The sequence below is a fragment of the Micropterus dolomieu genome, linkage group LG21, assembly GCF_021292245.1.
Source record: "Micropterus dolomieu isolate WLL.071019.BEF.003 ecotype Adirondacks linkage group LG21, ASM2129224v1, whole genome shotgun sequence".
In the NCBI taxonomy this organism is placed as follows: domain Eukaryota; kingdom Metazoa; phylum Chordata; class Actinopteri; order Centrarchiformes; family Centrarchidae; genus Micropterus; species Micropterus dolomieu.
In genome coordinates this window covers 34,310,714-34,338,545 of record NC_060170.1, presented here as the reverse complement: position 1 = coordinate 34,338,545, position 27,832 = coordinate 34,310,714, and the positions used below count along the sequence as shown (strand labels likewise).

The window sequence follows — 27,832 nt, the reverse complement described above, 5'->3', positions numbered from 1 at the left end:
CTTCTTCAAAAATGTCAAAATGTTGCACAGCTGTTTTTTAAAGTAATGTTTTGTTTACTTTTTACCGAATTTACAGAATCAAGTGGAGTGAGCCACAAGATCAGTCTCGTTACTGCATCCTGCCTGGTATTGTTGTCATGGATACTATCAAGCCAGCAATAGAATCAGTGCTGATTACCATTTGAATTGCTAGCAGACTATGACTGCCATTACTGGTATGAACAAGCACTTTGTTGTCGGTAAAAATCCAAGATTCATGATGGTCTTTGCTCTTGTATGTAGAGTGACACAGCCAACTTTAAGCACCTGGCCCATTGAATCATCACTACAATAACAACCTAAACAAAATAACAATACTGTCTGTTAAGCCCTGGGATGTCAGAAATGGTTGCACTCTTTGACTTTTTATATAAAATGTAATGTATAAATGCATCTTGCTTCTCTGAGTACTGTGCTATAGCAATATTTAACTTTCAGTACTAATTCTGTTCTTAAGTCATGTTAAACAAGTAAAATCAGCCACACTGGAAAGTAAAATCACTCTCACCATTGTCTGAAAGATATTCGAATGGGAGACGTCTGTGAAGTTAGTTGTCATCAACACAGATTCAAAATGGTGTTGTTTTACTCTGACCTTCAAATTATCTAAACCTTTCTGTAACTTTCAAAAGCATGTGAAATTCATGTTTAGGTTTCATTTAGTGTACACATTGTATTTATGTAATCACGTATAGCTATATTCTGTGAGACTATTGTGGTTTGTATAATTTCTATCAGAAACTTTACAATGATCAGAATGCAAATTATTTTGTGAATTTAAATTGAGTCTAGTGTGATGTTTTTGATGAGTAAACAGAAAATGTATCAGGGCATGTTTAACCTTGTACAACTCTTATAAAATTGAAACACCTATCATTTTGTGTCTGAAACTTAATTTTGATGAAAGGCCGCGATTGCTTCTCACTCACTGGATTGGTAAGAGCAGAAGCAGCAAGTGATTGATGGCTTGATGGCAAAACATGATGGAAAAAGTCACAAAACACACTAGTGTTCACGATAGAGAAGTTTGGCTGAGAGTAACTTTACCACTGAGTAGACGGAGCAATCTAGCGATGAGGGGCAGGAGAGTCTTTGAGCGAGCAGTTGATAAGTAGATTGAAATCAGGGTGGAGATAGATGGCCTTTCAGTTTTTGGACCCTTCCTCTTAACGCCCTCCCTAGCCACATCCAACAAGCTAACTTTATGCCATCTTTGAAACAAGCCCTCAAAACCCACCTTTTCAAGTCTACATTCCCCAGTTAACTTCGTTCCCTTGTCTCCCGTCAATGTTCTTTTCAACTAATTATTTTTATCTTCCCACTGTGAAGTGTCTTTGACTATTTAGAAAAGTGCTATATAAATGTAATTTATTATTAATATTATTAACTGTCACAAGCCAGCTCTTAAACTGTGACAAAAAGGAGGTGAGACCCAACAGGCACAAGCATGGTAAAGATATGATTTATTGTAAAAGTTAATAATAATAATAATAATCTTTATTTGTAGAGCACTTTTCAAAAACAAGTTACAAAGTGCTTTAACAAGTGTAAAGACAATAATACCCAAGAGACAATAAAACAAAAACAATACAAGATAAAAGCATGAAAACAATTAAAAGATGTTTAAGATAAATATAAAATTAGTAAAATACAATAAAATAAAAGGGATAAAATAAAGTGAAATAAGATCGGGAAAGGCTCTCCTATAAAACTATGTTTTAGGAAGGCACTTAAGAGTTTCCTGAGTGGACCTGATTTCCTTGGGCAGGCTGTTCCAGAGCCTCGGGGCCCTGACAGCAAACGCTCTGTCCCCTTTAGTGTTCAGTCGAGACTCTGGAACAGACAACAGACCTCTGCCCGAGGATCTCAAGGTACGTGCTGGTGCGTATGGGACTAAAAGGTCAGAAATATAACAAGGCGAGAGGCCATGAAGAGCTTTAAAAGTGATCAATAGAATTTTAAAGTCAATTCTAAAACATACTGGGAGCCAGTGTAATGAAGCTAAAATAGGAGTAATGTGGTCATATTTCTTTGTTCTGGTTAAAAGCCTGGCAGCTGAGTTCTGGACAGTCTGGAGTCGATCAATAGATTTTTTGGTTAAACAGGTGAAAAGGCTGTTGCAATAATCCAGGCGTGATGAGATGAAGGCGTGTAAAATGGTCTCGGTGTCCTTAAAAGTTAACATAGATCGAATTTTTGCTATATTTCTAAGTTGATAAAAACATGATTGAACAAGCTTTGTGGTGTGCTGCTCGAAATTTAAATTACTATCAAACCAAACACCAAGGTTCTTTGCCACAGGCTTAATGTGATTTACTAGGGAACCAGCAGATGGCTGGATTTGATTTGCCATCTGCTGAGACCCGATGACCAGGATTTCTGTTTTGTCTGAGTTCAGCTGGAGGAAATTATTTGACATCCATTTTTTAACTTCACAAAACTTCACAAAACTTCACATAGCATTTCTTTGTGGCAGTAGCTCAGTCCGTAAGGATTAGGCTGGGAGCCGGAGGGTCGAATCCAGCTCAGACCAAAGTTGTGGAGTGTGGACTGGTGGCTGGAGAGGTGCCAGTTCACCTCCTGGGCACTGCAGAAGGAGGTTTTGAGCAAGCTCCTGAACCCCCAATTGCTCGGGGCGCCGTACTGACTGGCAGCCCCCTCACTCTGACATCTCTCCGTGTGTTGCTATGGGTCGTGTTTTTTCGCATGTGCATCTGCATGTGTGTGTCTTTCAGACCTGTGTGTATACTAACATGATAACAGAGTGAAAACATTGAGTTTCCCCTCTGGCGATTAAATAAAGTATCTCTTAATCTTAATCTTTGTAGAGTTAGCATTAGCTTCGCAGTGTTAGCGTTTCTTTGTAGCATTTGCATTAGCTTGGTATCGTTAGCATTAACTTAGTGGGGTTAGTGTTAGCATAGTGGCATTAACAACACTTTGTAGTGTTAGCATAAGCTTGTAGCGTTAGCATTGCTTCATTACTTTGCATTAGCATAACTCATAGGGTTAGCAATAGCTAGCTAACTATGTTAATGTTAAGGTGATTAATGTAACTTTAAATTATGCAAATAACACTTTGGCAACCAAGTTCTCCAGCTATGAGCCCCTGAACCAATCCTGCAATCAAATATTTAACAAGAAGCAGTTAGGTTGCTTTCCCGGGGCCTTCTCCAGCTCAGGGAGAGATTGTGGCAGCAGAGGAACAAATAGAACCAGCCCTGGAGGAAACTGGAACTACACTTCCCAGCGATCTCCACGGATGCCGCCAGAGTGACGCCATTGTTTGATGCCGTTTGCCTAAGCAAAAAATAGACAGCTGGCCAGAAAATCCAAACTTCACTTTCAATGAGTAAAGTCAGTGATATATACATTATATTGACAAAAGTATTGGGACACCTCTCCAAATCATTGAATTCAGGTGTTCCAATCACTTCCAAAGCCACAGGTATATAAAATCAAGCACCTAGGCTGCAGACTGCTTCTACAAACATTTGTGAAAGAATGGGTCGATCGAATTCAAGCGTGGTACTGTGATAGGTTGCCACCTGTGCAATAAGTCCATTCGTGAATTTTACTCACTTCTAAATATTCCACGGTCAACTGATTGGGAACAACAGAAACTCAGCCAAAAAGTGGTAGGCCACATAAAATCACAGAGCGGAGTCATCCCATGCTGAGGCGCACAGTGCGCAGAAGTCGCCAACTTTCTGCATAGTCAATAGCTACAGACCTCCAAACATCACGAGGCCTTCGGATTAGCTCAAGAAAAGCGCGTAGAGAGCTTCATGGAATGGGTTTCCATGGCCGAGCATCTGCATCTAAGCCTTACATCACCAAGTGCAATGCAAAGCGTCAGATGCAGTGGTGTACAGCACGCTACCACCAGACACTGGAGCCGAGGAGACGTGTTCTCAGTGACGAATCTCGCTTCTCTGTCTGGCGATCTGATGGACGAGTGTGGGTTTGGCGGTTGCCAGGAGAACAGTACTTGCCTGATTGCATTGTTCCAAGTGTAAAGTTTGGTGGAGGGGGGATTATGGTATGAGGTTGTTTTTCAGGGGTTGAAAGAAATTGTTAATGCTTCAGCAGACCAAGACATTTTGGACAAATTCATGCTCCATCTGGAAACAGTTTGGGGACGGCCCCTTCCTGTTCAACATGACAGCCTTCCCACAAGAGTTCAAGCTGTTATAGCTGCAAAGGGTGGGCCAACTACATATTAAATGAGATAAAATTAATCTTCACATCCATGTAAAGGCAGGCGTCTCAAAACCTTTGGCAACAGACACGTTACACATAGACATCAAAAGGGGCTTCAGCACCTACCCTTTTACTTCTTTAAGAGAAAGTGCCCTTTTTTCTGGGATGCTTTTTTTGTTGTTGTTGTTTTAAAATAAATGAATATACAGTATATTTATTCCTGTTTGCAACATATTCCCTGTCAAACTAATATATTTATTGGGGAAAAAATCTAAACAGGCATCAGGTCGGAAGATGAGACTTTGGAGTTCGATGCCCTCTCTCTCTATCTCTCTCTCTCTCTCTCTCTCTCTCTCTCTCTCTCCCTCTCTCTCCCTCTCTCTCTCTCTCTCTCTCTCTCAATTCAATTCAAATTAGCTTTATTGGCATAAATGTGTAACAACAATATTGCCAAAGCATCATACAAACTACAGAAGAACAATAAGCCCATACATTTCATTAAACAAGTATAAATAAATAAAAAAAGTAAAGAAATTAAAGCATGTGTGTTTGTGTTAGAAAAATTAAAATATATTAAAAATTAAAATAAAATATATAAAACAGTAAGTGTGTGTGTGTGTCTGTGTGTTTAAAAGAATAAAAATATATTTAAAATAAATAAATAAAACAGTAAGTGTGTGTGTGTGTGTTAAAAAAATAAACAAATATAAAAAATTTAAATTAAATAAATAAATAAAACAGTAAGTGTGTGTGTGTGTGTGTGTGTTAAAAAATAAAAATATATAAAAAATTTAAATTAAATAAATAAATAAAACAGTAAGTGTGTGTGTGTGTATGTGTCTGTTTTTAAATTTTTTTTAAAACAAATAAATAAAACAGCAAGCGTGTACGTGTGTGTTTAAAAAAATAAAAATATATAAAAGAATTTATTAAATAAATAAATAAAACAGTAAGTGTGTGTGTTTAAAAAAATTAAAAATATATTAAAATATTTAATTAAATAAATAAATAAAACAGTAAGTTTGTGTGTGTTTAAAAAAATAAAAAAATACAAATAAAATAACTACATTAAACAGTAAGCGTGTTTGTGTGTTAAAAAATAAAAATATATTAAAAATAAAATAAATAAATACAACAGTAAGGTGTGTTTGTGTGTGTGTGTGTTTATTAAAAAACAACGCAAATGCGGTGCTGAAAAGTTAAGGGAGAAAAAAACAGTTAGCTCCAGGCAGGTGCGGCAAAGTGCCTCAATATTGTGTTTATTTTGGCTGTTCTTTTTGTACCTGAAGACAGCAGTGGGGACTCCTGCTGCAGGGAGGGAAGTGACGTGTTACAAGTAATGTAATATTGCAAAATAAATAAAATAAAAAAGTAATTGGCACCTTTTGTTCCTGTTTTTAAACTGTAGCCTACTTTTCTGTGGGCCAGTAATCTACTTTTAATTTCACTACAATTTCCATTCATAACTTCACCAGTCTGTAATCTGCATTAGGCTTCGTTAACCGAATGAGCTGCCAGCCAGGCTGCGTGCGCGCAGTTACGCAGAAGAGCGCAGGTCTCCTCTGCGGTACAGAGACGGGCGCTTATCACAGATATGAATGAGCTGGGCAGATGCAAACATTTAGAAAATCAGGCAAATGCCTTTTCAGTTGAAGGCTTTGTTGTTCTACTGAAACAACTGAAATCCAGTGAGCCACACCATGGCACTGGTGGCCTGTTGGAAAGCAGCCTGCGTCGCTCTTTAACTTTAACTTTCACTTTCCATTAACATTAAAGCGTCTTTAGTCTCTGCAGAGCAAACTACACTCTGTAACATCACTACAATGATTCTGATATATTAACAGTATCCTGTTGTTGACAAGAGCATGGCTTTCTTTTGATTGATATCAGTTTCTTTTCATAGTCTGCTGTTTAATAGCGATGTGTGTCGATAAACAGGATGTGGCCGGTGAAACTAATCTTTCAGTTTGCAGCTACCAGCTGTCTTTTATTCAGGAAACAATCATTTTTTCAGATGCAAAGAGAGGAAATATTGTGAATAAAACAGTCCTGTTGGGCTTTACGCATGACGCGCAGCTTCCTCTGTGTGCGGCTTTACCTGCTTCAACAAGGTTACTGCCACAATCATTCTTTGTTCTAAAGATTACTTAGATGTTTTAGGAATAATCAGATTTTACTGGCAGCCTGTGCTGCTGCAAAGCAAGTGGTTTGGTTGGCTACATGTCCATAATAAAATTTACAGGCAACAATAGTCGGCTGGGCAGCAAGCGTGATATTTTAAAGTGATCTTATCAACACATTCATGGAGATTTAAAAAGGAAAGTAATTATTAAACAGAAACAGCTAAAGATAATCAACCAGCAAAGCAAATTGCATTCCCTAGAAACAACCATGTCGCAGCTGTTTTGAACCTGATGAACAGCAGATAAAATATATTGTTATAATTTTTCTTGAGTAAAGATTTTGAGTACTCTACCTGCCACTGGCCAGCAGCACCAGTACTAGCGCTGACAAGGTGAACATGACACAGGCAGCAGAAATGAGGTCAAGAGCAGAACAGAGTCAAAGCAGCAGTTTATGGGAAGCATGATGATGATATGGCTTATTTATTTATCTACTCAAGGGCTCAGCTGAAGTGATTACTTTACTTTAGGAGTGTTAGAGGGATGTTTCTAGTTTTGAAAATGTATTTTAAAGCTTAATTTAGTGATGTACTCTACTTGCATAAAATTCTAAAGAATGCAGGAATAAAAGTCTGTAAAGACCCAGGGGGCCAACAGATGCTTTGTCTGGAGAGCAGGCTGACCAGGGACAAAGTCCTTTGGTCTGCAAGTTTTGTCCATCGCCTGTTTCTGTAATATGTTGAGAGTTGTCTGCATCTGTCAATTAGTCAGGATATCTGCCTGTCATGTCTGACTTTGCTTCCTGTCTGTGTCTCCACTGTATTCATTTCCTGATGCGTCTCGACTGTTTATTCTCTGCCGGCTCATTAGCCCTGTATACACTGCCAGCTGTTCTGTTCTGTCTGGATCATTGGATCGTTTCCATGTCCTGCTCATCAGCCTGCTCTGCAAGTTTGTTCTCAGCCTGTGTGTTTAGACTTATATTCACTGTTTCTTGAACATTATTGTTTGAGTTCGCCCTTTTGGATTCTGCTTGTTAGGGCCCGAGCACGAACCGTGCAAGGTCCCTTTTAAAACTAAAGGGATTATTTTCTTTCTTTCTCTTTCTTTCTTTCTTCCTTTCTTTCTTTTTCCTGCAAAGTAATCTCAATTTTGGGGGACTCAACAACATACTCGAAAACTCAATTGCACAAAAATCACAAAAAAGTGGCGAAAAACTTTGTATTTTATGGGTTTTCCATATGGGCTTGGCAAAATGGCTCGCTACCGCCGCCTACAGAGCCGCCCCTGGACTAAGTTTCACCTATGTGTATGAAATTTCTGTGGTACGTGTATCATGTCCAGACGAACAAAAAAGCTTCTTAGAGCCATTGCCTAAACCCAACAGCAAGTTGGCCATTTTGGATTTAATGGTCATTTTTGGCGATTTACACACTTCGTACTTTAACAAACTCCTCCTAGAGAATTAGTCCGATCAACTTAAAATTTTTGCTGTGCACTCTAAACCCATTGATGATTAAAAGTTGTACAAACGGTGAGTTTTCGTGGAACGGCATAGCTGTAGCATGGCGTCAAAAATCAATGATTGGCCATAAAACAGGAAGTTATTATAACTTCAGTCTACACGCTCACATCTGTACCAAATTTGGAATGTACTATTAAAGTCCCGCCCTGAACACATGCACATGCCAATATTCACTCAACGTCACAGCGCCACCTGCTGGCAACAGGAAATGACACATTTTATGCCATAATGTACTACTCTCAACAGGTTGGACATATCAATATAACGCATTGATGGAGCCCTGTTGTAAAACTCATGACTTTGCAGTTAACAGTATGGCGGTGGCGTGGTGGCAAAGTTAAACTCTTCACCATGACACAGGAAGTTGTTGTAACTTCAGTGTATATGCTCACATCTGCACTAAACTGTACATCTAGGATGAGAGTCCCGCCCTGAACACATGTACATGCTGACATTCACCCACAGTCATAGCGCCACCTGCTGGCAACAGAAAGTGACCTTTAACGAAGCAGCCCCCGCCGCACGTTTTATATGTATGAAATTTCTGAGGCACATGTATCATGTCCAGACGTACCAAAAAGCCTCTTGGAGCAATGCCCCAAACCCAACAGGAAATCGGCCATTTTGAATTTTATGGTTATTTTTGGATTTTTAAACACTCCGTACTTTAAAAAACTCCTCCTAGAGAATTGGTGCGACCAATTTCAGGTTTTCCCTGTCTCCTCTAAAGACAATTAAAAGTCCAAAATAAATGATTTGCCATGAAAGAGGAAGTTGTTTCAACATCAGTGTACATGCTCACATCTGCACTGAACTTTACGTGCTCGATAACAGTCCTGCCCCGAACACATCTACGTGTTCATTTATAGTCGTAGTGCTATGTAGTGCCATAAAGGGGACACAGGAAGTGATGATTAACACATTTGTGCAGCATACGAAGCACATGGCAAATTCATAGCCACACTTTCAGAGCTCCAGAATCTGCAACGCGGCCGCCTCACACCTTGACGTGCTACACGTGCGAGAATGTTTACCTTCAACCTAAAGCCCTTACTTCAATTCAACAGAAGAATTTTTCTCTGCCTGATGGTGGAAGGTCTATGGCTGAAACTCATTTACTACGGAAAATCTCTTACAGGCAATGGAATTGGCCTGTGGTGAGATAGGTGTGGAGTGTTGTTACAGTCAGGCTGCGTCCGGCACCCGAGAGTTTTCCTCCTTTGCTGGGAAAGGGACAAGGTTGCATGTGATGGAAGTCCTCTGGCCGGACCCAGCACAAAGACATGATGCTGAGGCAGAATGATTCTCTCACTGACTTAGATTTTGCGTCTGCACAACATTTTTGACATAGAACTGGATGAGACAAGGAGGTGCAAAACAAAACTAATTGAAAAAACGTATACGTGGTTGTTGTTGTTGTTCAGTCTTTGAAACGGGGGTAAGAAAGACTACCTGACTAAATTCAGATGCTGCATATTTTGGTAGAATTCTTTTTTTTAGTATCTAGGTCCAGTAATTATCAGGTGGTTTGCATCTCTCACCTTTTTTTAACGACTGAATAACCAAAAAACTATCAGCGGTCAGCAGATGCAAAACAGAAAACTCATTTAATCTGTTATTTAGTCTTTCATCTCTGCTCTCTTCCTTAATAAAAAAGAAAACAGTGTAGAAAACATGTCTGATCAGCACTAACTAACTGACTTCCTCCTCTCATGATATCTGAAATGGCGCCTTCTGCTCACTTTGTCCTAAATGTTGACAGAAACTTTTCTCTCAGTAAATCTCCTGATTTCAGAGAGACTTTACAGATGAAACGGACTGAAAACAGATCAGGACTCTCGGTTCAGACCAAAACACACAAACCATCAGTTAGTGAAGTTAGTGTGATAATAACAAGCTGTCAGTCTGATGAGAACAGCCGACTGACGGGAGGAAGATCGATGATTTTACAGTTAATAATGTGAATCTGGAACCTGCTGCAGTTCTATCATCAGCTCCACTGACCCACCAACTACACAGAGAAAATACTTTGACTCTAAGATTTTTATGGATCTAGTTTTGCTGGAGTTTACTCACCTACTGGATTTCTTGCCGCGACAGTCAGCAGTATAAGTGAAAGTAAGTAAGTTAAAAAGGAAGAATGAAGCCTTGCCCACAACCACAGTGAGTCTGACAGGAAGTTTTTATAAACTGCACTTTGTGAGACTTTATGTCCAGCTGCAGGCCAACTTCTTCATTTGTGTTGAGCTGTGATTCTCATCTTGATGTGAAACTTTGGTCAGGGCTTCGACCTCAACTTCCCAGTTTTCAATATTCCTCACTTTTCTGTTTTCCTGCAAACCCATCTGCACTTTGCAGAGCGTATTGTTACACTCTTTTGGATCATAAGCGTTCAGACCCTCTCCACACACTGATAAGCACCAGTTATCCTCCAGAGATAAGTTATCGTTTGACTATTTACTTGCAAATTCACCAGTTTCTCTTTTCTAGTTCCTCATCCTTAAATTGCTTCCCTGGATTTAAGGTTGCTGTGGGAGGGAATGGATCTGGTGAGAAAGACGACAGTGAAAAGTTTAGGTCACTTATGGTGGCATGTTTGTGTTCTAATATGATGGGGATAAGCACGTCACCGTCAGATTTATTTCTTTCCAACTTCTTCTTCTTGTGTTTATTGAAATGCTTGTTAGTGTTGAACATGTGAACTACATAGATGTTCCACTGGGTTGTCAAAGTAAACCTCGCAGCAGCTTTTTTAGTTCATTAAAAAGCTGTACAACTTTTAATTACTGTATTAAACATAGCTAGTGAAGTAGATGGTGAATATTCACTGATTGTAGACAAAGCACAAATCATTAAAGAGGATTCATCCTGCGCTGGTTAACGGAGACATAAAATGTAATCAATTAAACAATCACAGTTTTTTTTAAGTATGTACAGCAAAAATCAAACAGCTCTTCTTCTGTATTTAAGGACTGTTTTTGTATGTTCAGGTATTGTCCTTATAATCTGAAGTGTCAACTCTCCCATTTTTCTCCCTTATTTTCTATCCTGGTGTCCTTCCAATTAAATATTTTCCTCTAAATGTCCCATATTATTAACCTTTCCAAAAACAAAATCCCAACGTTGATAGGTATGCTTTTAATGCTACTATGAAATGTGCATTTTAGCTGTGGCACAACATGTTGCAGCCATGTCTGTTTTAGCATGTACCTGACTGTGATGCAGCCTCAGTGTTGTCAGAGACAGGTAACACAGACGAGCTTGATAGCTAAAGTACAGTAACAGTTTGTCTTCTCTTGTTGTTGTTCTTGTCTCAAACCAGAAGAGAAGAGCAGCAGCTGTGCTTGGACATTTTACCTGAAAGAGGATCACAACAGGGTACAAAAGAAGTGAACTTTGGCCTCCTCATTGCTGCAGAGGGAGGCGGAGGCAAGCAAGAGATTGTGGGTGTTGGTGTTGCTAATCCCTTTAAAACAGTTCTTTACTGTCTTAACATAGACGATCCAAATGAGTGAAGTATTCAGTCGAGCTCATATAAAAACTTTTACTGAACATCATTAGGAGCCTTTGTTCAGTCAAAGCTCATGGACTCTGAAAAGTGTCGTGGCAAGTTGGCCAACTTTCAGCGTTCACCATTTGCGCTGGTCTGCTTGAATTATTCACATGTTTATACACTAAAACTACATCATCAAACTCAATCTCACAAAAATGCCTGTAAAGCTCACATACAAAATGTATATGTTGTAAAAATGATGTATTTGTTCATATATAATCTGCTAGGAAAATATTTGTGCAAGACGTTTTTATTTCAAGTTGTCTGATCTTGTTTTCACACTGTTGTTGTTGTTGTTGTTTGATGAAGAATTACAGAGGCTATGGCTCCATCTAGTGGATCAAAATAAAAAATAGAAGTTCCCCCAGAAACTTAGTGAGCGTTTGACAATGACCTTTATCAGGCTGCAAAAACTCAATTAATTGTGAAGTTTAAATATTTAAATATTACATTTGTTTGTATAGCTATAACTTCTACTACAAAAGCATTTTTTTAATATAATTATATTATTTATTAATAATATATAATATTATCAATAGTCTATATAATCTATCATTATTGTATTACAGATATCGGGGACAACTTTGAGTCCTAGCCTCCCTTCTTTATGTATTTAACTTGCATAATGTTGATTTTTGGGTAAATTCTTTATATAAAAAATGGTGTTTTCATTCTTTTCTTTGTTTATCCAACACAGGTTTTTTTCAGTATCAAAAATAGATCAACATCTTGGCTACGTCTTTTGTTGAGTTCAATATTTTCACCACGGTCATTACTTTGTGTTAAAAATTGGTGGGGATGTAATGGCACAGATGAGGGATGTGACGATACACAATACTAGTTTTTGAGAATTAAACACTTAATTTCCTGCGTCTGGAGACATTTTCTGCACCAATTTATGGTAGAAATGTTTTTATTTATATAGAGGGAAACATAAAAAGTACAGACTGTAGGCAAAATAACACATTATAGCTCCATTAACATCACATGAATTAGAAGCCATCAAAACAGGAATATACATTTAAACAACATTGTCACCACTTAATTAACAAAATAAAAGCAATGTTACAAATACAGGCAATGATGCAAACATTATATGCATGAAACACAGCTCTAATGCTGTAGCTGTAGAATCAGAAAGAGTTTTACTGCCAAGTAGTATTTTACATGTACAAGGAATTTGCTTTGGAGAAAAGGTGCTACACATAGACAAACATACAGGTCCATCCATCTTCATGCGCTTATCCGGGGTCGGGGCGCGGGGGCAGCAGCTCCAGCAGGGAACCCCAAACTTCTCTTTCCCGAGCCACATTAACCAGCTCTGACTGGGGGATCCCGAGGCGTTCCCAGGCCAGTGTGGAGATATAATCTCTCCACCTAGTCCTGGGTCTCCCCCGAGGCCTCCTCCCAGCTGGACGTGCCTGGAACACCTCCCTAGGGAGGTGTCCAGGAGGCAGCCTTACCAGATGCCCAAACTACCTGAACTGGCTCCTTTCACCACAAGGGAGCAGCGGCTCTACTCTGAGCTCCTCACGGATGGTCAGGCTTCTCACCCTATCTCTAAGGGAGACACCAGCCACCCATTTCGGCCGCTTGTCCCCGCGACCTCGTTCTGTCGGTCATGACCCAGCCTTCATGACCATAGGTGAGGGTAGGAGCGAAATTCGACCGGTAGATTGAGAGCTTTGCCTTACAGCTCAGCTCTCTTTTCGCCACAACGGTGCGGTAAAGCGAGTGCATTACCGCCCCCGCTGCTCCAATTCTCCGGCCAATCTCCTGCTCCAGTCTACCCTCACGCGTGAACAAGACCCCGAGGTACTTGAACTCCTTCACTTGGAGTAAGGACTCATTCCCTACCTGGAGTTGGCACTCCACCGGTTTCCTGCTGAGAACCATGGCCTCAGATTTAATCCTCATCCCAACCGCTTCGCACTCTGCTGCGAACCGATCCAGTGAGAGCTGAAGGTCACGGACTAATGATGCCATCAGGACCACATCATCCGCAAAAAGCAGTTACGAGATCCCAAGCCCACCAAACCGCAATCCCTCCTCAACACGACTACGCCTCGATATCCTGTCCATGAATATCACAAACAGGATTGGTGACAAAGCGCAGCCCTGACGAAGGCCAATCGCAAACAGTATTCCTCTTCGATTTGAGGTTCGACTATCGGCCGAACCCTCCGTTACAGCACCCTGGAGTAGACTTTACCAGGGAGGCTGAGAAGTGTGATACCCCTGTAATTGGCACACACTCTCCTTTTTGAACAGGGGAACCACCACCCCAGTCTGCCACTCCTTGGGCACTGTACCTGACTTGCATGCAATGTTAAAGAGACGTATCATCCAAGACAGCTCCTCCACACCCAAAGCTTTTAGCATTTCTGGGCGGATCTCATCAATCCCAGTGGATTTTGCCACAATGGAATCACTTTGGGTGGACACTGTAAATATTTTGCACTGTTTAATCCAGCAGGTGGCCGTGATGCCAACCGCTATAAAACGAAAAAGAAGACTCGGGCCCCGATCAGACAGAAAGCGCTTTGTGGGTTTGAAAATGCGAGGCGCACAGCAATGGCTTTTGGTTGAATTTAGAAAAGCAACTGAATCAGCTGTCCTGTCAGTCTAACCATAGATTATAGCGCTGGCGATCTGTAATCTTTGGTTTGCCGCTAATTAATAACTGTCATATTAGCAGAAACTTGATCACAACTCACAGGTCTGTGTCTTTTGTTGCTAAAAACATCTGCCAAACACGCCTGCTCTGGCACTGGTTTGAGTGTAAAACTGAGATCCGTGTGGGTACATGAGACTCTCAGAAGAAGGAGACACCGCTGGTAGTAGGCTACCACCAGGAGCTTCGTCTTAATGATGGTCGGTTTAAGGCTTATTTTAGGATGAGTCAGGGACAATTCAAGCAACTGTAAACTTCTGTCAGCACAACTGCCCGTCTCTCCATTCATTAGATTGGATAATGGGGAAAAAAGCGCTAATGACATCGGTCACGAGTTGAATTTTTTTCATCTCCGTGTGCTCAGAGCCTCATTCAAAAATGTAAGGCGCAGCAGGCGCGTTAACTGCACTCAGAACTGCAAAGAAAACAAGTTAAAAAGGAGCCTCTCACTGCATAAAACACATTCTGTCTGATCCGTGGAGGGGGTGAGGTCTTCAAAAAGGGGTCGGACTGCCAGAAAGGTTAAGAACCCCTGCTCTAGACGTTCCCAGTTCACCCGCACTACCCGTTTGGGATTACCAGGTCTGTCCAGAGTCTTCCCCCACCCCCTGACCCAACTCACCACCAGATGGTGATCAGTTGACAGCTCCGCCCCTCTCTTCACTCGAGTGTCTGAAACATGTGGCCTCAAATCAGATGAAACGATTACAAAATCGATCATTGATCTTCAGCCTAGGGTGCTCTGGTACCACATACACTTATGAGCATCCTTATGTTGGAACATGGTGTTCGTTATAGACAATCCATGACTAGCACAGAAGTCTAACAACAAACACCCACTCGGGTTCAGATCAGGGGGGCCGTTCCTCCCAAACACGCCTTTCCAGGTATCTCCATCATTGCCCACATGCACGTTGAAGTCTCCCAGCAAAACTATGGAGTCCCCTACTGGAGCCCCATACAGAACTCCATTCAGGGTCTCCAAGAAGGCCGAGTACTCTAAACTGCTGTTTGGTGCATATGCACAAACAACAGTCAGAGTTTTCCCCCCCACTACCCGAAGGCGTAGGGAGGCAACCCTCTCGTTCACCGGAGTTAACTCCAACGTAGGAGCGCTCAGCCGGGGACTTGTGAGTATCCCCACACCCGCCTGGCGCCTCACACCTTGAGCAAGTCCAGAGAAGAATAGTGTCCTTCCCCTATCAAGGAGAACGGTTCCAGAACCAAGACATGTGCATGGAGGTCAGCCCACCGGATCTAACTGGTAGCGCTCCATCTCCCGCACAAATTCCGGCTCCTTCCCCCACAGAGAGGTTAGGGGTTAGGGGCCAATTAAAGTCTGCAACAACAGGACAAAAAAACTCCAACACCGTGAATCCAAACAATAAGAACCTGTGCACAGGTTCCCAAGCTACACAGGTATGACACAAATAGCTAATCAGCCAATCACATGGCAGCAACACCATGCATTTAGGCATGTAGACGAGTGTGAAACGTCGCCTGGTCTGATGAGTCTCGATTTCAGCTGCAACATTCAGATGGTAGGGTCAGAATTTGGCGTAAACAACATGAAAGCATGGATCCATCCGGCCGTGTATCAACGATTCAGTCTGGTGGTGGTGTAATGGTGTGGGGCATATTCTTGGCATACTTTGGACCCCTTAGTACCAACTGAGCGTTGTTTAATTGTTACAGTCTACCTGAGTGCTGACCATGTCCGTCCCTTTATGACCACAGTGAAAACTGAAAACATAGTTATGGATATTATATTGTATTTCTGTCAGTAGATCCTCAGAAATATTACACACTGAACCTTTAACTGCTGGTCAAAGGTCTGTTTTATTAGAGTGTGTCTGTTTTATTGTCATCTCCATAGTAGCTGTAACCAGGATGTTGTTAAGATCTGGTCATGTTCCAGCATATTCCAATAATTCTCATTGCTTTATCCTCTGGCCTGCAGTTTGTCATTGACCATCGGCCACTTTGGCTCAATCACCTTACTTTGTCACTTTGCCACTTTGATTGAGGACAAAGTGTGAACAAAGTGTGAACAAAGTGACTGTGCTAGTCAAGGCTTTCTTGGCTGCTGACTGAATTCAGCATTTACTATTTATTTTGATGTTTGTAAGATTATGCAATTAATTTAACAAAAACTTAACTGGTGCTGAAAGTTGAATCAAACTATTGTTCATTTGGTGTGAATCTTTTTGTTGTTTTAAGTTTTGAAACAGAAACCTCATGTCCTTCAAAAGGCTTTCTTTAACAGTCAAGCTGCAGGTCAAAGGTCTGATTTATTGCTGCCAAGTCTGTGTGGATCATATTCATAAAATCAGCAGGGAAAAGATGTAAATCAAGATTTACCTGCAGTTCAGTATCCACATTAATTTGACATCTTCTCATTTTCACTAAGGTCATTCTGCCAGTTTAAATGATTTCTAACCATTTTTTAAACAATTCAACAAATTTTCTTGTTTTTGAGAAATAATATGAGAGAATATAAAAATTGAAACTTGAATTGAAACACTGTTTTCTGATGCACAGGAACCTAAAACTAACTTAACTACCATCACTACTGTAATGACTACAACAGCAAACACTTGTCATGTCATGTAATAAGTGTAGAAAAGCCAGTCTAAGAAAAGAAAACCATTAATTATGAAAGTCTATACTCAGACTGTGATAGTTACTGTACTTTCCTTTTTCTGGATCACTTCAATGTAACATTCAACCTGTGGGAACTTTGAGTCTCCTGATGTCATTAACACTGGGTGTTAAATTCACTTTGTCCTTCTTGTTCTGCTGAAGAAAAAGGTCACCTCAGGTCTCAGGTGAGTTCAAGTGCAGATATCTGAGTGTTGACAGTGACCTCCATATTGAAAGAGGAGGGTGGTTCTAAGCCACTTATGATTAAAGTTCAGATCAAAGTCGCAGTTCTTCTTTCCAATCAGGTTCCTTGTTTCCTCCTGACACACCTTCTGTCTCCTCTCTGCACTCTGCTCTCAGTGAGTCCGTCACTGTGAAGTCTGTACGTTCCCTTATTGGAGGGAAAATGACGCCGAAACAAGTTCTGGTGAGTCGACTCCAGAAATAAATAAAAGATATATACATAGTGATGAGTTTAACAGAAACAGCTAAACGTGTTTTGCAGTGCAGTAAAACTGTCTACATGTTCAGTTTGTGTTGAGATGAATGCTTTACTTGTTTGTGTGTTGACTTCAGTCACATTGTGGTGCAGGTATGAAAGTATCAGAAACAGCGGATATTACAGTTTTGTACAGAAATAACCTCAGAGTTGAATCAACAGATTGATTTTTACAGATAAAGTCATTTTACAGGACTATTGTTCTGAAGTTCTGAACAGTTCACATGGGTTTCTATATTTCTGGTCACTCAGGTATTTCTTCTAATAAAAGCTACATCCTTGTGTTACTACAGACTGATTTAAACAATCCTCTGATGTGTGTTGACCCTTCAGGCCTGGTGATCAGATGGATCAGTCACAGCTTGTACCTGCCACCATCACATCAATAACTGAAAGGAATCTGCTTTATTCTCACTTTTAATAAATAAAAACACTATGGCGTCAACTTCAGGTACGTGCACCATGTTCACATGTTGGAAGAGAAAACAAATGACACCTGCAATGTATTACACATTTCCTTGATTTTGGTCAGATGAGTTTAGAAATCAATTTTAAAAGATGTTCTATACATTACTAGAGATATTCAACTCTTTCCGTTCATAGATAATAGAATCACTGTAGCTGTGTCCACAGAATAAAACAAAGGTCAACAAAGAAACAAAACCCTGACATGATTAAGATCACAGTGATAAGAACACTGATATGACTATTACTGATTAATCTTTTACCGGTCCAATTATTACAGTATGATATACAGTGACTTTTTTCAACAAAGCCAGTGTTATAAAAATTTTAAAATGTTGGTAAGCTGAATGAGAAAGAGTATATAAGTATGAACAGACTTCAGAATGTTTTTAGATTCCAGTTTTAAAAAGTAACAACACATTTTGTAACACTTAATCAGAGCAGGTTGTCCCTGAACTCCACATGTCCACCTCCAGTATATGAAAATTGAATGAAAATGTCTGTTTTGTGGAGATTTTTGTTAAGAGCAAATTTAACTGCAGTGCTGTAGGCTACATGTCTTATTTAGGATTGTAGCTCTACAAGACAAGTCTCAGTTCCTTTTATTGTATTTTTTATTCCAAGATTAGATGCTGTATATTGCTGCCCCTCACAACTGATGCTACATATTTTGCAGATTTGATTCAGTCCAATCTTACTGTTGTATGAAGGCTTTTTAGAGAAAATAATGATGTGAATGAATTAATTTGTCTGTCTTTACACTCACAGGTGTGTCCTCCCTGAAGCACAGCAGCAGCTATGAAATCCTGCCACCTCACAGTGAGTCCAACTGAACTGAGTCAGAATTATGACTACACTGAACAAAATTATAAATGCAACCCTTTTGTTTTTGCCCCTATTCATCATGAGCTGAACTCAAAGATCTAAGACTTTCTCTAAGTACACAAAAGGCCTGTTTCTCTCAAATATTGTTCACAAATCTGTCAAAATCATAAAATCAGGGTACAAAACAGCTGGAAACAAAGATTGAGAAAGAGTGATCACATGGGATATGTCAGTTTAAAAAGATGTGCTTTCAGGCGGGATTTAAAAATGGAAAGCGAGTCACTGTTGCAGATGTCTGGTGGAAGAGAGTTCCAGAGACGAGGGGCAGAGCAGCTGAAAGCTCTGAACCCCATGGTGGTCAAACGAGCAGGAGGTACAGTGATGTGAATAGAAGAAGAAGACCTAAGAGGACGTGTGGGGGTGTTACTATGAAGGAAGTCAGTGACGTACGGAGGAGCGAGGTTATGAATGGCCTTGAAGGTCAGGAGCAGATTCTTGAAATCAATGCGGTATTTAACTGGGAGCCAATGAAGCTGCTGAAGGACAGGAGTAATATGATTAATAGAAGGGGTTCTGGTGATGATACGGGAGCGTGCAATTGGCATGCTGACTGCAGGAATGTCCACCTGCAGTCAGCTGTTGCCCATGAATTGAATGTTTATTTCTCTACCAAAAGCCATCTCCAAAGACGTTTCAGAGAATTTGGTAGTATATCCAACCGGCCTCACAACTGCAGACCACATGTAACCGCACCAGCCTAGGAATTCCACATCCAGCTTCTTCATGTCCAAGATCGTCTGAGACCAGTCCCCAATTGTCTGTTGCAGCTGCTGCAACAATTGGTTGGCATAACCAAAGAATTTCTGCATAAACTGTCAGGAACCATCTCAGGGAAGCTCATCTCCATGCTCGTCATCCTCATCGAGGTCTCAACATGACTGCAGTTCATCGTTGTAACCAACTTGAGTGGGCAAATGCTCACATTCAACTTGGCACTTTGGAGAGGTGTTCTCTTCATGGATGAATCCCGGTTTTCACTGTACAGAGCAGATGGCAGACAGCGTGTGGATCGAGTGGCGTATGGTGGCGGTGTGGTTACGTATTGGGCAGGCGTGTGTTATGGACAACGAACACAGGTGCATTTTATTGATGGCATTTTGAATGCACAGAGATACCGTGACAAGATCCTGAGGCCCATTGTTGTGCCATTGATCGAAGACCATCACCTCATGTTGCAGCATGATAATGCACAGCCCCATGTTACAAGGATCTGTACATCGCCGTCTTAGTACATACAGGAGCCTCTCTCCATGTTGCTCTGTATACACACATATTGTCCAGTAGTGTAGCCGTAATCATAACAGTGCCAATGTTCTACGAGAATAAGCAGTGATACATCGAGTGGAGTTAAAGCAGAGGAGCCCACATGTCTGTGAAAGACCCCTCATTACCTTCTGCAACTGTCTTTCATGGGGGAGGGCCCTGAATATTTCCCTATACCATAATGTGACAGTAGGGGGTTTATTGTTGATCCAATTAATTAAAATATATTTTCTGGCCAATAATTGTAATTTATCGCATAATTTGAACTGTAAATGGGTTAGAGTCACCTCCCTTGAGGGGAGGCTGAAAATGAAAAGGCCTGGGTCCCTCTGAATTCTTGCATGGAATATGCCACTTAGTTCCTGTGAGATCATACTCCAAAATCTTTTTATCAGTTTACATTGCCAGAATTAAGGATAATATGTTCCAATCTCTCTATGACACTTGTTACACAAAGGTGAAACCTGTCGGTCCATCTTATTAAGTGTGTAAGGAGTTATGTGTAGTAGACAATGTAGTATTTTATACTGTTTCTTTCAGTCTATTACATGTAAAAGTGGATTTAAATACTTCAATAGCCTTCTGCCAGTCATCCTCAATATACTCTGAGTCGAGATCTGTCTCCCACTTCTGTGCAATGCTTATAATACCATCTGGACTAAGAGAGTATAGCAGTGCATAGAGGGAAGAGATAAAGCCGGTGATGCCTCCCGAGGAAATAAAGAACCTCTCTACATCACTGTACATGACTGGTTCAGGACGGGGTAAGGTCTTAGATCCAATGCAGTGCCTGACCTGGAGTAAACCATAATGGTTTTCTTTGGGGATACCAAATTTTGACTGCAGTTGTTTGAAAGTCATTAATAGCCTGTCGTGGTACAAATCTCCAATCATACGCACCCCATTGCCACGCCACATATCAAAAATGTTGGGATGGAGGTTCCTCGTTATAGGGGTTAAGAACGAGGCATTGTTTCCTCTTCCTAGGTATTTACAGATTTCCTGCCACACTCTAATATTGCTGTATAATCGGGTTATTCTTGATATCGCTGTGCAATTTGCTCTTATCACTCAGGACCGGGCTCCATAGCGAAGATGGCAAAGAGGACCATGAATCTAGACGGGGCTTGAACTCAAGATGAGAATGTAACCATTGCCGCAGAAAGCGAGCGTGGTACGCACAGTTGTAAAGAATTATGTTCGGCAGGCCCAAGCCTCCCCTGTCAGAGGGCAGCTGTAGTATTTTCATTTTGTCTGGGTGTTTTGCCGTGCCATATGAATCTAGAGAATGCTCTTTCTATATCAAGAGCAGTCTTGGATATCCACAAGGGTAGCATTTGTAAAGGATATAATAACCTGGGGAATACATTCATTTTGATTAAACTGATGTGCCCCATAAGAGATAGGGGGAGATTGTGCCATCTAAGTCCTTCTTTATTTTAGTTGCTATTGGAGAGTAGTTGAGCTTCCATAGCTCCGTCAAGTTTGGTGAAACGTTTATCCCAAGGTAGGTGAAATCTGTGGGAGACAGTTTAAAGGGAAAATTGGTGGATGAAGACAGATGAACCAGCTACCCAATGGCATGGCCTCTGACTTGCCATAGTTGATCTTGTAGCCTGTAAAGGAGCCAAACTCTTAAATAAGGATAGTTGGTATTGATATCTCAGGTTTTGTCAGAAACAACAGGATGTCATTGGCATAAAGTGCTATTTTATGAACTGTTCCTCCAACCGTAATCCCATGCACGTCTTTGTGTTGCCTAATTACCTCAGCCAGGGGCTCTAGTGCCAGCGCAAAGAGCAGCGAAGAAAGGGGGCAGCACTGTCTCGTCCCCCTACGCAGCGAGAAACGCAATGACTGTATGCCATTAGTTACAACGCAGACCTGTGGAGAGTTGTAGAGTATCCTAATCCATTTGAGAAATTCCCCTCCCAGCCCAAACCTCTCCAGTGCATCAAATAAATATTCCTACTCTACCCTATCAAACGCCTTTTCGGAGTCTAAAGATACAACAAGTCCTTTATAATTTGTCTGACTTGAGTACTGTATCACATTCAATAGTCTCCTCACATTTGTGAGGGACAGCATGTTCTGTATAAATCCAGTCTGGTCTGGACTTGAAATCCAGTCTGACCTTTTCCCCCCCAGAAGTGGCGTAGCATAATCTTGAGGTCCACAGTCTTGTCTTTGCCAGATTGGTGGGAAAGATTTGGGGAGAGCACGCTGGCATTTGTTGTTCGCCGCTTCTCCTCCGTTTTTCTCGTTCTGAATAGTAGTTCTCTTGAGTTTTGCTGCGTCATGAGAGCAGTGTCGCTCTGGGTGCTAGCAACATGGGAAACACCGCAAGATCTCTGCACGCTCAGCTGAGCAGCATGGGAAACACCGCGACACTAAGCAGGCCAGAAAACGTGTAGTGGATTCCAGTGTACTACGGCCTCTACCGAGATTCACCACATCATCAACACTCAAAATAGAACTTTTCAATTCAACTTTTCAAATTCAACAAATAAAGCAAATAAAATAAATATTCCACTTTCAACATCAGCCAATAACCTGGGTGTTAAAATGGACTCTCATCTGATCTTTGAGGCTCACATCAAACTCTCAAAATCTCTGCAAGACTTCCTTCTTCCACCTCAGGAACATCACCAAACTCCGTCCCATACTCACTCCTGCAGATGCGGAAAAGCTTGTCCACGCTTTTGTCTCCTCCAGGCTGGACTACTGCAATGCACTCCCTGAGAAAAGCCTTCAGAAATTGCAGTACATCCAGAACAGCGCTGCTAGGATCCTGTTGAGGGTGCGCAAACACGACCACATCACCCCCATCCTCAAATCACTCCACTGGCTTCCTGTCTCATTCAGGATTGAGTACAAGGTCTCCCTCCTTACCCACCAGTGCATCTATGGTGAAGCACCCCCCTACCTCAAGGAACTTCTCACCCCACAGACCTCAACACGTACCCTCCGATCTGCCTCAGCATATCTCCTGAAACCTCACAGGACAAAGCTCCGTAAAATGGGAGATCGGGCTTTCTGCTCAGCTGCTCCCAGTCTGTGGAATGCTCTCCCTGACCACCTGAGGACACCACAGACAGTGGATGCTTTTAAACGTGGCCTTAAAACCCACCTTTTTAGGAGAGCTATTGAACTCTTGCCCTTTTCCTTATTGTTTTTTTCATGCTCTCCATTTTTGTTTTTATTTTTAGCACTTACCTGTTTTATCATGTAGCACTTTGGGATTTCAATATAAAGGGCATTCCAAATTAAATGTATTATTATTATTATTATTATTATTAAGATGGCAGGAATTTTTCCAGTCTTGTTGTAAGCAGTTTTGAACAATTTACTATCCACACTAATAAGGCTAATGGGTCTATATGAGCCACAGATATCAGGTGGTTTATCTTTCTTAAGGATTAGTGTGATGTTGGCTAGATTAAGTGATGCGGGGAGGTGACCGATATTCTGAGAATCTGAGAACATGTCAGTAAGCGGCCCGGCTACCAGGTGACTCAGTTTCTTGTAGAATTCTGGGCAAAACCCATCAGGTCCTGGTGCTTTTCCACCCCTGAGGGAGGCTATGGCCGCGCAGAACTCCTCTTCAGTCACTGGTACATTCAGTTTTTCCTTTTGTTCCCCCGACAGGGATAGGAGGGACACCATATCGAGAAACTCCTTTCTCCTCCTCTCGGATAACTCACAGTCAGATGAATGAAGCTTTTGGTAAAATTGCCTCATTGTCGTATTGATATCCTTCGTTTTGTAATGTCTGACGTGATTGTCATCTAGCAGTGACAGTATCATATTTGCCTCCATTCTGCCTCTTGCCAATCTTGCAAAGAGACGCCCAGGTTTGTTTCCTGACTCATAAAGCCTATACTTAGCAAAGAAGATGGCCAATTCAGCCTTTCCAGTTAACAGCTGGTTAAGGGCTGAGCGAGCTGCTTCCAATTTTTTGGACAAAGATCTAGAAGGTGCACCTTTAAGGTGTAATTCCAGCTTTTGTATTGCACTCTCTAAGCTGAGTTGTTCTTTCATTGCAGTCCTTCTCTGAGCTGTGTTGTACAAAATAATACTCCCCCTGAGATAAGCTTTAAGTGTTTCCCACAGCAGAGAAGGGCTGACATCTGGGGTCTGGGGTCTTATTAGCAGCAATAAAAACATTCCTCTGTTCAGTAATATAGTCAATGAATGGTGGGCTACTCAACAGAGAGGGGTTCATCCTCCAGTGGCGAGAGGAGGAATCAGTGTAACAAGGGCGGATGCTGAAGCTTACATGAGGGTGGTCAGAGAGTGAGCATATGCCAATTGAACACTCCCTCACCCTATCTAAAGCCCCTCTGGACGTCAGGAAGAAATAAATTCTTGAAAATGTCTGATGGGAATTGGAAAAGAAAGTATAGTCTCTCTGTCCGGTATTAATTTTTCTCCAAGTGTCAAACAGCTCTAAGTCACGGCAGAACTCTTTCAGCGTAAGGCTCTTCCGAGAGGTTGGGCCAGATTTAGGTGGGGACTGGTCAGTGCTTGGGTCAGGCACACAATTAAAGTCGCCTCCTAATACAACATATGGGGTCGATACTGATGAGACCTCAGGTTGAAGCTTAGGGAGAAAGTCAGAATCATATGAATTTGGGCCATATTTGCAGCCTATGAGGATCTGTTCCCCATAAAGAATAAATAGACAGCTCTGTGAGATATAGTATGGAAGGTTTCAGAGATATGATGACATAAAAACACGAAAATGAGGTAACATCACGAACAAAGTATTCAACCCCAAATGATAAAGACCCAACAAACGCCCAAAAGCAGTAACCCCCCATCCCCGACCTCCCCACCTCTCCATATCCCAATATAGGCCAGTATTACACCACTCAGACAACAGCGGCATCAGCAGTGTAGGAAAATGTTCATTTTTATTTCACCGGCAGGACTGGCAAAACATATGCAAAGCTGTCCGTCGAGCGGCACCAGGAACACACACTTTTTCCGACCAGCGCCACGTCTAACAACAGCGACTTCTTCTAATGAGGCTTTTTGACATATGTCACAGCTTATCCTGCCCCCTACTGGCATTGCAAGGAAACATTATTGAACAAGCATTCCAGTATACTAGGCTATTAACACAACTTGTTACCTTAGAGTAACTGGCATGTATTACACACAAAGAAACACATTAACAGGTGCCACACCAGCAGTGTGGCCCTTTGAAAAACCAGGGGCACACGTGGAACAGAGCAAAAACATAACTGAAAGAAAAGAAAGGGGAAACAAAGACAAATAACCCTCTCCATTACCCCCGCTCGCAGAAATGATCACAACCATCTCACATACTCCGATTTTAACAACCTGCTCAACATGAACCAATCATTAGCCTTTGTTGTAGTGTACAAAAGCGGCATGAGAAGAAAAAGAAAGGTAATAAAAAATTAAATAAGAATTAGTTTTTCCTCACAGAGAGTATTATACATACCTTTGCAAAAGTTATCAGAGGTTTTGCAGTGTCTGCAAACAGTGAGGCATCGCGTATTATTAAAATGTCAATACACCTCCAGTTTAACCCAGTCCGTCCAAGAAGGCGAGTGTATCCTTCAGTGAGTGAAAAGAGTAACTTTTCCCTCCGAGGGAGAAACTCAGAGTAACGAGGAAGGGGTTAATAAGTTGTTGGCGCACACAGTTAAACGCATGTCTCATTTTCTTGACTCCACTCGCCCGATCCTGTCGGATGAATATGGTCTGTACCTCATGTGTCAGTGGTTCTTTCTCCTTGGCGAGGATCCTCATCTTGTACCTCAGGTTGTGCAGCTTGATGATCACTGTGCAGCGCCGGTCAGGCTTTGGCGGACAGAGGGTCCTGTGGGCACGGTAAATTTTAATGAGACCCCGTTTGGCGCAACCGATTGTCGGCCCTCCGCCTTTTCCTTGAGGTTGTAGATTGAAATGATGATGTGCACTTTGGTCTCCAGGCCCTTTAAGCTGGACTCCATTGTCGACATGTTATCATCCACTGCCGATACACGACTCTCAGTTTCCGTAATGCGTTTTGTGTTGGACTCCAGTCATGTTGTGATATTGTCAGTGTAGCCGAGAGATCTTCAAATTTCCTCTCCATCATAGCAGATATTTTCTCAACAACGCTCTGGGATATTTCCATAGCAAGGGTCCCACAATCCGCATCAGGAGGTTTAGCATTCTTGCTAGCAGGCACGGTCTTTTTCACTTCTGGCGGGCTTGTCTACCGCAGGTTTATAGGCTTTAGTGTTAGGCATGTTGTCTGGATATTGTTTAGCAAACATTTAAGGTTGTGACTTTCCTTTAAAATTAAGTAAATAGTCAGGTATAGCTCGGTAGCAGTGGGAGCACAGCAATGGTCAACTGCTCAGTGTGACAGCATGACGTGACCCCCCTCGAGTGGCCTTTTATTGTGGCCAGCCTAAGGCACACCTGTGCAATACCCATGCTGTATGGTCAGCATCCTCACACCTGTGAGGTGGATGGATTATCTCTGCAAAGGAGAAGTGCTCTCTAACACAGATTTTGAACAATATTTGAGAGAAAGAGGCCTTTTGTGTACATAGAGTAAGTATTAGATCATTGAGTTTAGCTCATGATGAATAGAGCAAAAACAAAAGTGTTGCGTTTAAAATTTTGTTCAGTGTATAAAAGTCAACCACAGTAGAAGTTTACTTCAATTAACCAGAGAAGAACACAAAACTCACTCACTTAAACAGAAAAGACCAACAATAACTACAAAAGGCTGTGGACACTGTGACGCTCTCCATCTCTGCTACAAACATGTCACCAGGTTGCAGCACTGTTGCCAATTGATTTTGTGGAGTAAAAGGCACAAAGGAAAGCTTTTACACTTTTAATATACATTAGTAAGCCTCCTAAAATACCAACTATGTCTTCTAGAAATTATACTTATATACTATAATTTCTATGAGCAAATTCATTTTGAAAGAAACATAATTGTGTTTTTATCAACATAATGTTATTAATATATATATTTTATCTGATTATATCTACATTTATTTATTTACTTACTCCATCTATTTTCATTCCAGTGTCTGAGCTGAGGGTTGTTCTGCTGGGGAACAGCTGGTCTGAGAGGAGTTCAGTGGGGAACATCCTACTGGGAGAGACTAAGTTCAACACTGAGGAAGAACCAGACCGCTGTCTGAGAGAAAGAGGACGGTTAAAGGAGAAAGAAATAGTTCTCATCAACACCCCAGATCTGCTGCATCCCAACATCTCTCAACACAAACTGACAGAACATGTGACAAACTGTGTGAGACTCTCTGATCCTGGACCTCATGTGTTCCTGCTGGTTCTACAGCCTGAAGACTTCACTGAGAAACACAAACTGAGGCTCTGCAGAGTCCTGAAACTCTTCAGTGATCGATCATTTGATCATTCACTGGTTCTGATATCAACACCCAGAGTGGAGGTTCCAGGTTTGATGGACAAATACATGGAACAGCCTCCATTAAAAGACCTGATCAGAAAATGTCGATACAGATACCTGAAGCAGAAGAACCTCGACCTCACAGAACTGTTAACACAATTGGATAAAACTGTAAAAGAGAATAATGGAGATCATGTCAGTTGTGAAGTGTTTGAGGATGCAGGTTCAATCATCAGACCAAAGTCTGAACACTTCAAACCAGCTTTAAACCTGGTTCTGTGTGGGAGGAGAGGAGCAGGGAAGACTTCAGCAGCCAAGGCCATTTTAGCTCAGACAGAGTTTCATTCATACTCCGTCTCATCAGAGTGTGTTAAACATCAGGGAGAGGTGTGTGGACGTTGGGTTTCCCTGGTGGAGCTGCCTGCCTTGTATGGAAAACCTCAGGAGGCAGTGATGGAGGAATCACTCAGGTGTATCTCCCTCTGTGATCCTGAGGGCGTCCATGTCTTCATCCTGGTCCTACCTGTGGGTCCCCTCACTGATGAAGACAAG

The 27,832-nt window shown here is 41.5% G+C and overlaps 2 protein-coding genes across 2 annotated transcripts in view; one reads left to right on the top strand and one right to left on the bottom strand.

The window, feature by feature from the left end:
* LOC123960356 (scavenger receptor cysteine-rich type 1 protein M130-like) overlaps positions 1–27,832 on the bottom strand; it is a 549,618-nt gene that overhangs the window by 252,849 nt on the left and 268,937 nt on the right. The gene's annotated exons all lie outside the window — the stretch shown is intronic.
* LOC123960770 (GTPase IMAP family member 8-like) overlaps positions 12,910–27,832 on the top strand; it is a 70,656-nt gene continuing 55,733 nt past the window's right edge. The window contains exons 1-3 of the mRNA XM_046035710.1: positions 12,910–12,982; positions 18,493–18,543; positions 26,940–27,667. Of these exons, the coding sequence (XP_045891666.1) occupies positions 12,910–12,982; positions 18,493–18,543; positions 26,940–27,667 (852 nt within the window). The remainder of the gene's footprint in view (positions 12,983–18,492; positions 18,544–26,939; positions 27,668–27,832) is intronic.